Consider the following 12,076-nt stretch of genomic DNA (forward strand, 5'->3'; position numbering starts at 1 on the left):
TAAACTGGGGGTTCCCCATTGGGGTCTGCTCCCGCCATCCTCCCCGCCGTGATGGGAATCACTCGGGCCCCCCCCAGCCCCATTTCCATGGCGCAGTCCCTCCGTGGGTCCCTCTCCCGAGGGGTTCCTCTGGGGGGGGTCCCGCAGCAGTACGAGGGGCCCCATCCCCCGGCACCCCCCAAGTGCTCGGTAGCTCCAGTCATCGCGCGGAGGGGACACTGGTGGTGGCGGGGGCGGGTGATGAGTTTCAAGGGGGGGGGATGTTTCCAGCCCCGCCGATTTCCCTTGCCCGCGTCACACAACGATCACTTGGATAGTTACGGCCCGTCCGGAGCGAGGGGCTCCTGCAGCCCTCGGGGGGGACACCCCGGGCGGCCCCCAAGGTCCCAGAGCGAGGGATGAGATGGGGGACCCCCCCTGCCCCCCGAAGAGCCAACCCCGCGTCCTGCCGAGTGGCGGCCGCGGCCCCTCCCTGCTCCCCACCGCGGTGCGGCGGCTCCGGCGTGGCGCTCAGGACACCCCGGGACCGTCCCGGGTGGGAGCGAGCGGGGAGCAGGGAGCCGGTGCCCCGGGCTGCGGGGGGTGTCCGAGGGGGGATGGATCCTTCCAGAAGGCCAACGGTGCCCGGGGGGGCGGATCGGTCACTCCAGGTCTGAACGTGGCGGCATCAGGAACCTCATGGCCCGGGGCGAACTTCTCCGTCTTTACCCGCCAGCCCCCGGTTCCCGCCTCGCCGGGACGCGTCCCCCGCGCCGCGCAGCGGCTTCGGTGGCTCCGACGCTCTCGCCGGGTCCGTAACGACCTCCTCAAGTACCGGGATCGTTTCCAGCCGCCTCATCGATCCCCAAGGCGGGGCACGACCTTCCCTCGTCCTTCGGGCCACGGGCCCGCGCAGAGCGGCTCATGTGGTTGGGTCAGCTGTGCCGTCCCGGGCCCGGACATCCCCGTTCTGTGGGACCGTCGTGCCCGTGGCTCCCTCAGCGTCCCCGTGGCTCCCCCAGTGTCCCTGTGGCTCCCTCAGCATCCCCGTGGCTCCCCCAGTGTCCCCGTGGCTCCCTCAGTGTCCCCGTGGCTCCCTCAGCATCCCCGTGGCTCCCCCAGCGTCCCCATGGCTCCCTCAGTGTCCCTGTGGCTCCCCCAGTGTCCCCGTGGCTCCCCCAGTGTCCCCGTGGCTCCCTCAGTGTTCCCACACCCTTGGTTCCTCCATCGGTGTGGCCGCTCGTGCCAAGGCTGCGCCGCGCGGGCGGAGCCCCCGTCCCCCCAGCTCACTTCTCTTCACGGGCGCTGTCACCCGGCCCGTGGTTAATTCCTTCATTCCCCCCGGGCTCTCCAAGGCCGCTGCGTTGCTGCCTGGGACCACGGGCACTGACCCTGCCGCGCAGAGCCGGGGGGTCCTGCACGTCACCCCTCTGTCACCGCAGCGGCGACGGGGTCGGGGTTGGCGCAGGCTCAGGGCACCGCAGACCCGCAGGTCACACGAGTCTGGGGACAGGGGGACACGGGGCTCGTCCTCCCGCGACATCCTGCGCTCGCCGAAGTGATTCCCGTCTCCTGGCGCAGCGCTTGTGCCGGAAGGTGAACCCGGTGCTGGCAGCGGCGTCCCCAGGGGTGACAATTGGTGTGGGGTGGGAAAACCTGGAGAAACAACCGACACAGCAAAGCCAGAGGCAGAACTTGGAGGAAGTTGGAAGCGATTTCAAGTGTTGATGGAGAGGAGGAGGAAAGGCAAACGTCTGGCAGGAGCCGCAGGGAGGGAAGGAGGGAATCACGGAATCATCCGGGCTGGAAAAGCCCTTGCAGCTCCTCCAGCCCAACCATGACCCTCCCCCTGACCGTTCCCAACTCCCCCAGATCCCTCAGCGCTGGCTCAGCCCGACTCTTCAACCCCCCCAGGGATCCCGGGGACTCCCCCCTGCCCTGGGCAGCCCATTCCAACGCCCAACAGCCCCTTCTGCACAGAAATCCTTCCTCAGAGCCAGCCTGACCCTGCCCTGGGCAGCTTGAGGCCATTCCCTCGGGGCCTGGCGCTGGGGCCTTGGCTCCAGAGACTCATCCCCCCTCTCTGCCCCCTCCTGGCAGGGAGTTGCAGAGGGCCAGGAGGTCTCCCCTCAGCCTCCTCTGCTCCAGACTGAACCCCCCCAGTGCCCCCAGCCGCTCCCCAGCAGACCTGTGCTCCAGACCCTGCCCCAGCTCCGTTGCCCTTCTCTGGCCACGCTCGAGTCATTCAATGGCCTTTTTGGGGTGAGGGGCCCAGAACTGGACCCAGTTCAGAGGGAGTTGGGTGTCCAGGGCAAAGGGGGGTCCGGCACAGCGGCTGCGGGAGCAGGGGGTGTCCCCTCTCCCCGGGAACACAGGCCAGGCCGCCGCCGGCCGGAGGTGTCAGCACCCCGGAGCTGCCCCGGGGCCACCCCTGCCCCGCCGCCCCGAGGGTGAGGGGGTGAGGGCAGAGCGGGTCACCCCGGCAGCCCCACGGCACGTTCACGCAGCCTGGAGACGGAACCCCGACACCAAGCGGCCGTCGCTGCCTTTTGGGGCAACCAAGCAGCACCTGCAGCCACCCCCAGCGCAGGGGAGCGGGACGGAGGGAGGTTCGAATGCTCTGAAGGTAACAACGAAGAGTTTTTTATTGTTCTTATGTAAAAAAAAAAAAAAAAAGCAGCACCGCTGAAGGTGCACACAGCGCCCACCATGCCTCAGCCTGGGCCCCGCCGCGTCTCCTTCTCCGAAATGTCCTGGAAAACTGCACCCCAGAGCCCAGCCCGAGGGAGGCACGACGCGGGGTTCAACCCCCCCTTCCTCGTTGGCTGCCACGGGAGAAGCACAATTCCTGGGCCTTTATCCCAGCCGCTTCCCCAACGGATGAGAAAAATAAAGCTTTCGACCATAGAAAAGCCACCAGGTGACAGACCATTTGTTTTATATATATTTGTATGTATATATATAGAGAGATATTTATATATATATAGATAGAAGTGGGTTTCTTCTTCTCTCATGTAAAAATTCAAAATACAGTTTTTACTATTAACAATCTGAAGTGTAAATGTACAAATTTTTACTGCTAAGCAAAAGGAAAACAAACCCAAAGGAACAAATAAAAACACACAGAGCGAGAGAAAATAAAAAAGAGAAGATAAAGCCGGGCTGGGGGGGGTGGGGGGGGACACACACACCCTCGGGGACCAGACCACAAGGCAGAGACCACAACGGGATCCGACCCACCGGCGCCACATCGGCAAACTTTTATTTCTCTTTTAAAAACCATCGCATCCGCCTCTCCGGGGGCGAGGAGGGAAGGGGACAGGGGTGGAAGGGGAACTCTCTTCCTCTGAAAAGCTACCCCCGTCTGCACCCCCGGCGAGCGCCCCGCTTCCCGGCCCCCCCGTGCCCCCCCCCAAAGCCCCGCGGCCGTGCCCCCGCCGGTGTCTCTCGGTGGAGAGGGGCAGGCGGAGGGGGGACACGGCACCAAAATCGCGTTCAGGGGCCGTCCGGGCTCTCCCGCCCGCTCACCGGAGCCGCCGCGAGGGGCAGGGGGGGTGTGGGGGCCCCTCCTGCACCCCTCGGGCACCCCCCCGCACCCCCCCACCCCACCCCACGGCAGCCGCCAAACTGGAGGAGCGCTGGGTGGCGAGAATCTAAAGCAGATTTCAAAACACCTCATTAAGCACACACACAAATGAAATCCTCACAGTGCCGGGGGGGGAAGCAAACATGAACCAGAGGGCGTTTAGAGCTTTCAATGTCTGTGCAAAGCGAGGAGGTCGGCGGCTGGGTTTTCCCTTTAGTGCGTATTCTTCCTCTTCTTCACCCCGCCCTGGGCCTTAGGATATCGCAGGGTCCTTGGGTTTGGGCTGCTCAGTCCCTGACAAGAGGGAGATGGTGGGATCTTCGGAGTACTCGTCCCCGTCTGTGAAATACGGCCCTTCGCCCAGCTCGAAGAATATGGGCAGGTCTCCGCTCCCCATGTCGATAGCGCTCGAGTCCACCAGGAAGAGGGGCTGGGCCGTGTAGTGCACCAGCTGCTTCCCTGCCGAGAGAGAGTCGGCGCCGGGGTGACGCTTTTCGGGGGCGCGGGTGGGTGGCGGAGCCCGCGCCGGGCGGAGGGACGGGACGGCGGCCCTCGCCCTGCCAGGCACCACGACCCGGCGAGGGACCGCGCCCCGGGAGCACGGGGAGAGCCCCCTGCCCGGGCCGGGGGGCTGAGCGGGGTCACAGACCCCGCCATGGGGCCGGAGGGGCTGCCCAGGACCGTGTCTGAACGTCTCCACGGCTCCTCAGCCTCTCTGGGCAGCCTGTGCCAGAACTTGGGCACCCTCACGGCGAAAAATTAACGGGGTTTTGTGTTCTGATGGAATTTGGTGTTTCAGTTCTCCCCGGGGAACCGCTGAGGGGAGCCTGGCTCTGTCTGCGTCTCACCCTCCCATCGGGGATTGACACAAAGAGCTCAGCCCCCCCTCCCAGCCCCAACAGCCAGATTTTGGGAGGAGAAACCACTCTGCCACAGCCCCAACTCTCCCACCGCTGAGAGAAAACCGAGACGGGCGCCGGGTACCTGTGTCTGCTGTGCTGGCCTCCGTCTCGGCCGGTTTCTGCTGCTCCTGGGACGAAAGGAGATCCTGAATCTGCGGGGAGAAGAGAAGCGGGGTGGGTGGGGGGTCCGGCAGAGCCGACACAGGCACAGTGTGAAGGACTCAGAGCCCCGGAGCCCCGCGATGGTGGAGGGGGGCGGCCGTGGGGGTGTGCGGGGCCGGGCCCGTGCAGCTCCAGCTCCAGCTCCCACGTCGCCAACGTGGCCGGTTCCGGCAGCACCAGGCTCCCGGGGCCGGGCCTGGTCACCCGGATCCTCGCTCCTAGACGCAAAGGTCCTGCTCTGCAAACACTCCCTCTGATCCCAGCATGAAGCCTTTTGCATCCCGGGATCGAAAATCCCAGGGACAGCCTTCAGGACAAGAGTCATTAATCGATTGTTACTCATTGGAAGCCTTACTGCTACCCAAGCCCCTGAGAGCTGCAGGTCCCACAAGCTGCCAGAGCGACCCGGGCTGCGGCCGAGGACACGATCCTGTCTCACCCCCATCCCACAAGCACCACCGGGCTGGAAAATCTGAGTGTTAAAGGGAAAAAACACTTTGGAAGCGGGAGAAACCGCTCTGCCCGCCCGAGAAGCTCCGCTCGGTGCAGAGTCAGGAGGGGAAACCCCTGCACCCCCAGAACTAATGTCCGGGGAATAGGGCGCTGAGCCCCCGGAGCCGCTGGGAGGACAACGCCTGAGCAGAGGCTCTCCTGCGGGAGCACTTTCCCTCTCTGGATTTACGGGCAGTTAATAATCCCGTGGCTACTTATTACAGCACCTGTGGCCGCGGAAAAGCCACCTCGGGACGGATTCCAGCGCGGAGCCGCTCTGGTTACCGGCACCAAGCGAAAGCAGAGCGCTGGAGAGCACGCGGGCCTTAATCACAGGATCATCTAGGTCAGAAAAGACCTTAGAGATCATCTAGTCCAAGCAGGGAATGTCTGCCTGCAATTTAGGAACCCTGCGGCTCAAGCCCCAGCCAGCACCGGGGTTTCTGTAGCTGGGTGAGGACAAAGCCCAGCTCAAGCTCGCTCCCGGGGTGACACCAGAGATAAAGGACACACAAGTGACCTCGATCCGGAGCTGAAGAGCCAAGCTGTGCGTTTCAGAGGGCGGCAGTTCAGACCCCGTTAGTAAATCCTGCTCCCAGATTTTCTGCGGCGCGACCCTCGGCTCAGCAGCACAAAGTAATTCCTTTCTGAATTACTGAATCTTCACCGCTCGAGCTGCTCTTCTCCCAAATCCCACTAAGCCCTTGTCCTGCTCTCCCTGCCCAGCCGGCCCCAGAGCCTCGAGCTGGGAGAAAACCTGGTCAGAGCCCAGGGGAAGGTGTTTGTCCGCACAGCCTGCACCTCTGCCCTTCCCCCTGGAGCCCTTTTTTCCCCGCGGGTAGCCCAAGAGCTCCGCGTGCCCACCGGGCGGGAGGGGGGAGCACAAAGGTCGAGAAACATCCAGGGAGCTGCGGAATTATCAACTGCAAAGCCCTTTGCTGAGTTTCACCCCCCGGTGCCCGGCGGGGTCCGGAGCGCCCCCACCCCAGCGCAGGGTCAGACGGACCCCAAACGCGCTCGAGGGAAAGGCTCAGCTTCGGAAAACGTCGCGGGGGGGGGTTGGTGTGGGGCTGCGTGCGCTCCCCCCCGCCCCACGACCCCCGTGTCACCCCCTCCTGCAGGGCCCGTCCCAGGAGCAGCACCTGCGGGCCCACAAGCTCCCAGCAAAGGGGCTTAAATCCGGGTTTTCCTGTTTTGCAAGAAGTTTCAAGATGTTTCCTGTTCTGCGCTGGGAGAAGAAACACACGATCCCTTTGTGCTTTTTCAGATTAAAAAAAGAAGGGAGGGGGGGAGAAGGAGTTAGAGACTAGCTGAGGGTCTCCTGCTCGCTCCATCAGCCAGGCGAGGAGATCCCGGCACCCACACTGTTGTTTTTCTCAGTTTCCCTCATTTTTTTCTCCAAGACTTGTCCCATTTTGCACAAATACCAACGCAGGGCCCAGGGCAGCGCAGGCGGCACCAGGGCTCCAGACTCAGCTCGGCCCCAGCCATCGGGCTCCTGGGTCTGGGACTCACTGGATTTGACTGTAATTTCCACCCCGTTGCTCTCAGCGCAGCCCCAAAATGCCACGTTTGTCTAATCTGATGAAAAAATAAACCCCTCATTTTATCAGGCAACCCCGGCTGCGGCGAGGAGAGGCCGAGCGCCGCCGGTCCGCGAGGAAACGCAGCCCACGGCGGGAGTTCGCCTCGAGAAAACCTCCCGACAGTTCAGGAAAGCGAAAAGGAGGGTTTATGGAAACCACATGCAGCTCTCCAGGCTTCAGTGCACTTCCACGTTCAGGGCGGGGGGCAGAGCTCACAGGAGAGCTGGAAGTCTCAGCACCTAATTAACCGAGCGTGAATGATGAAGTAGCCCTGCTCTCCGTACGAGCTGCTCGGGAGAAAGCGGCGGCGCTAATTGAATTATTTCCCCTCAGTGGCTCCCCCGGCCCGCGCGGGGCTCCCCGCTCCTCCTCTCGCCCACATCCCCTCCCTGCGGGCCGGGGCTGGCCTGGCCCCTCTTCTGTCAGAGCCCGTCCTTTCATCACGGGGGGAACAGCGGGACACGCTTCCTCCTGGCAGCTGCGTGCGCACGGGGGGATTTTTAACAGCTACTCACACTGGCAAGGCTGCTGTCCAGGTCGGGGAGGTTCATGTCTGTAACCGTCATTGAAGGGCTGAAGAGCTGCCAAAGGAAAGAATGATGAGTGTAGGGAAAGAAAAGCAAACGCAGGCGTGCTGTGGAAACTGGTGGCCGGAGCTCCCGCGGTCCGTGCGCAGGGGACGCAGCCGGGGGGGGCAGGTACTCACGTCCAGCAACGCGCTCGTGTCCACGCTGAAGCCGTGGGTGGTCAACATTGTCTGCAGGTTATCCAGGTTGGAATCGATGGTGTCCAGGTGGTCGTTGAGTTCGTTCCTGGGCGAGAGAAAGAGAAGCGCGGGCGATCAGCGCCGAGGAGCCTCTCCCCGCGTTTTGGGCTCCTAAGGGGATTTTTTTTCTCCACCCGAGGACTTGCTACTCCTACGACCCGAGCGGGAGAGCGGGGCCGGGGCTCCTGCAGCCCCAGGGAGCCGGGGGCCGCCGGGGCTCTTCCTCCGGAGGGGCCCGAGGGCGAGCACGGCCCAGACACGGGGAATTTGGGAGGAACCCCCGGATTTCTGCAGCCCTTTAGGCTCTGGTTAGGGCCCTGGTAACCACCGGCCACCGCGGGCTGGCAGGGACCTCGGGGCAGCTTTGGGCCCTTTCTCCAGGCCAGACCAGGGACCAGCTCTGCGGGGCACTGCCTGGCGTGGATATGTGACAAGGAACGGGCGACAAACCTTCCTCCCTGCAACAACCTCCTCTGGGCGAAAATCTCAAGGGCTGGCCCCAGAAAAAACCCTTCACATCTCGACTGGGAACGGAGAAACCATTTGTTCCTCGGGAGATGGACTTTCTAGTGACGATGGAGAGAACCAAAGCTGCTTCCGTGTCCCTGGGGAGAGGAACCTTCCCACTGCACCCCGACCTGCGCACGGCCCCGCGCGGCTCCGGGCAGCGCCCCAGAGCCAGCACCTAGGAGGCACCTCGGCAAAGCCGGGCTCTGTCTGCGCCCGGGCACCGCGCACCGAGAGGGACGGGCAGCAGTGGGTGCCAGCCCCGCAAACCAGGCTGAAAACCAGGCTGTAAGATAGACCAGGCCCTAAGACAAACCAGGCTGTAAGATAGACCAGGCTGTAAGACAAACCAGGCCCTAAGACAAACCAGGCTGTAAGATAAGCCAGGCCATAAGACAAACGAAGCCATAAGATGAACCAGGCTGTAAGACAAACCAGGCTGTAAGATAAACCAAGCCCTAAGACAAACCAGACTGTAAGATAAACCAAGCCCTAAGACAAACCAGGCTGTAAGATAAACCAAGCCCTAAGACAAACCAGGCGGTAAGATAGACCAGGCTGTAAGACAAACCAGGCTGTAAGACTAACCAGGCCAGCTCTGAGGACATGGCTTGTTCCCCCTCCATCGCCTGGGGGACGTGCAGGAGCAATCCTGGCAAAGCTATCCCCCGACTCTGAGCCCAGGCCTGAGCTCAGAGCAAAGCCAGGCCCAGCGCCGCGGGAACCGGCCTGGCAGCGTTCTCCAGTCCCACGCTGCTGGCGGCACTGAACGTCCAGAAGAAAAGCAGAGGACAAAAACCTCATGGTGCTACCAAAAAGCCTCCGAGGCTCTTGGCAAGCACTCCTGGAGGAACAGGAGGATCTGGCCTGGGGTCCGACCCAAGGCCCTGCTGAAAACCCCCTGGACTTGGCGACGTTAGTGGTACCAGGTTCAGTTTATTGCAGCTGTCAGTTCTGGTGTGGCCCCACCTTCAATCCACCACGTTTTCTGTCCCAGAAAGGCCCCTTTGGGCTACCAACGGTGCTCACGAGGGACCGGCGGTGCAGGTCCTGCCCGGGGAAGAGTGTGGAGCTGAAGAGGACGATGTCGGAGAGGCACGGGCAGACGTGCACAAGCACGAGGCAAACGGCAAAGCTGCGGTTTTCACTCTGCCACGGATTAGAAAAACACCGGGAAGCTCCTTCTCTTCTTGGGAGGGTCCGTGGCTGCGGCGGAGTTTGTCCCCCTCAGGCACCAGCACCCTGCAGAGGAGCGTTTCCCACAAGGATCCCTTCGGCAGACGGAGCATCCCCGGCCCCTGCAGCGCTGCAAATGCCCGACCGCCCCACCTGGCCCCTCCGTCCCGCAGCAGCACCCCGAAGGTGACAAAATCAAGTATTTTGGCAGCGCTGCAGAAAGCGAAGAGGCTGCGAGGTCCCGTCGCAGCTCGGAAAGTCCAACAGCAGAAAGGAGCATCCTGCCAGAGCAACAAATATCCTCATTCTGGGAATACTGTGCTTGGGGCCACAGGAAAACCGGCTGCAGACGCAGCCCAGCAGCACATTCCTGCCTTACCTCTCCCCCGCGGGCCCGCGGGACCTGCAGAGGTCTGCAACTCTTTCTTAGAACTAAGATCCACAAATAACTTCCTTATCCAAGTTTAGGCTTTTAAATGGCTTCCGAAGTCCTCACTGCCCAGCACCTGGAACACTCTGGGGGATTTAAAATCCTTCAGTGCTCCCACAGCGAGGAACGTCCAGCAGCGTGGAACGGGCCCGTCCCAGCCACGGCGCCATCGGAAACCCAACTGGGACAAACTGGTGCTTCCATCCCTGTGGGGACAGAGCCCAGGCCGGGGTCTGGGCCAGCTCATGTAAAAAGTGACGCTGGGATTAGACCACTAACGAACTCCAGGCCTCCGAAGTGTCTCCCTGTTTCTTTGCAGGAGACGAGGGGCCCCTGAGCCGTTGGTTTCGATGTGGAACTGGAATTGGGTAGTTGCTGACTGGTTCCCAGCGCTGCTGGTGGGTTTAACGCTCCCTACAGGTCCTGCTCTGCTACGGCTGCCGTCGAAAATGCCCACGGAGAAGGGATGAAAGAGGGAGAGTGACTCTCTGGAGCAATACGGCTTTCCTTAACCTTCCAAGGGCGCTGTGGGTTGAAGCGCGAGGACCCAGTGTCTCCAGGCACGGAGATGCAGGAGCCGAGGGCTCTGTCAGGCCTCTGCCTCTGTCCCTAGAGCCCGACAGCCCCAACGGAGCCGCGTGAGCCCAGCGTGTGGAGGAGGAAGACCTGGAGCATTCCCTTCCCTCGAGGAGGGCAGGTGCTGAAGGCAAGGAGATGTCACAGAATCTCAGAATCGAGGTTGGAAAAGCCCTTGCAGCTCCTCCAGCCCCACCATGACCCTCCCCCTGACCGTTCCCACCTCCCCCAGATCCCTCAGCGCTGGCTCAGCCCGACTCTTCAACCCCTCCAGGGATCCCGGGGACTCCCCCCTGCCCTGGGCAGCCCATTCCAACGCCCAACAGCCCCTTCTGCACAGAAATCCTTCCTCAGAGCCAGCCTGACCCTGCCCTGGGCAGCTTGAGGCCATTCCCTCGGGGCCTGGCGCTGGGGCCTTGGCTCCAGAGACTCATCCCCCCTCTCTGCCCCCTCCTGGCAGGGAGTTGCAGAGGGCCAGGAGGTCTCCCCTCAGCCTCCTCTGCTCCAGACTGAACCCCCCCAGTTCCCCCAGCCGCTCCCCAGCAGACCTGTGCTCCAGACCCTGCCCCAGCTCCGTTGCCCTTCTCTGGCCACGCTCGAGTCATTCAATGGCCTTTTTGGGGTGAGGGGCCCAGAACTGAACCCCCTCAGCGAGGGGCGGCCTCCCCAGTGCCGAGCCCAGGGCTCAGATCCCTTCCCTGTCCCAGCACGTCTCCAGCGCTTAGAGATTAACATCTTCTCTTCAAAGCCAAGACTCAAAAGGCCTCCTGACACCCACAGCCCACGGCAGAGCGGGGCACGTGCTCTGGGAGCGGAGGAGCCAGCTCTACTTCCCAGCTGCCAACTGGCCAGAAAGATTAACAAACCAGCCAGAATAACAAACCAGCCAGATTAACAATCCCTGGCTCCTGGGCTCCCGGGGCGGCCCCGCAGAGCACAGGCTCTCGCGAGACGCTCCCCGTCTGCGTTCCCACCTGACGAGGTGATGGCAGCCAGCCCGCGTGGTGTGGTCCCGCTCTGGGTGGGCTGTTTTACAGCCTGAGAAGCAGCAGAGTGAAACCAGCACCTTCTCGCTGCACAGACCCGCTCCCCGTGGGCCCGCTGCTCACCGCGTTTACTCCCGACGCCGCGGCGGCCCTGGGAAGCACCGACCGTGCGATCCTCGCCGTGAGTGCTGGAGGCAGCGGAACGCACGCGACTGCCTCTCCCTCCGCTGGGAACCAGTTGAGCTGGCAGCTTTTACTGGGGAAAAGGCACGTTTTGATAGAGGCACTGAGGAAAGAACTCCATCTGCCTCCGGCCCTGCCTGCTGCCGCCCCTGCCCGTGCCTTATGGCCAGGCAGCTGCCTGCAAGCCCAGCAGCAGGGCTCGCGCCAGCGTGGTCCAGCAGCAGAACCCGCTCCTCAGGAAGGCCCTGGAGGCACCACGAGCCCCCCCGGCAGAGCTGGCCTTTGCCATCCCCAACCCCACACCACTGGTCGCTTCGAGAAACAACCGACCGGCCACCAGACGCTCCCAGCACCAACACAACCCCCCGTCCTCCGCGTCCAGACATGCGGAGCCTTTCCTCTTCCTTTTCAAACGTTCTGTTTTCTAAAAGCAAGAAGACAGAGCAGCTTTGCCACGATGAGCACACTTCCATAGGGAAAAAGCAGCCCCCTGGGCTAACTCCGTGCCGGGGCAACGGGCCCAGGGTGCGGGCGAGCCGGGCCCAGAGCACTCCGCGGCGATTCCCGCACCCACCACCTCGGACACGACCGTTGTGGGGCTGAAAGACCAATGCAGAACTGCGTTTTAGCACTACACACACTACATTTGTCTTCTGCATTACTCTCTACGTTAGGTTAAAGTATTTAAGGGCAATACTTTAAGCTTCTGTGGGAGACAGGCTACCGGCCCAGATGGACTCGGTCC

General features: G+C 62.6%; 1 protein-coding gene across 4 annotated transcripts in view; it reads right to left on the reverse strand.

Moving 5' to 3' along the window:
* Positions 1-2,606: 2,606 nt before the first annotated feature.
* The window catches only part of HSF1 (heat shock transcription factor 1), a 71,897-nt gene continuing 62,427 nt past the window's right edge, over positions 2,607-12,076 (reverse strand). For all 4 annotated transcript variants that reach the window (XM_074898279.1, XM_074898277.1, XM_074898278.1 and 1 more), the window contains 4 exons: positions 7,414-7,519; positions 7,223-7,288; positions 4,550-4,619; positions 2,607-4,024 (listed from right to left, as the gene is read on the reverse strand). In XM_074898279.1, the coding sequence (XP_074754380.1) occupies positions 3,819-4,024; positions 4,550-4,619; positions 7,223-7,288; positions 7,414-7,519 (448 nt within the window). In that variant the 3' untranslated portion in view covers positions 2,607-3,818. The remainder of the gene's footprint in view (positions 4,025-4,549; positions 4,620-7,222; positions 7,289-7,413; positions 7,520-12,076) is intronic.

The sequence above is a fragment of the Athene noctua genome, chromosome 2 (assembly GCF_965140245.1).
Source record: "Athene noctua chromosome 2, bAthNoc1.hap1.1, whole genome shotgun sequence".
NCBI lineage: Eukaryota > Metazoa > Chordata > Aves > Strigiformes > Strigidae > Athene > Athene noctua.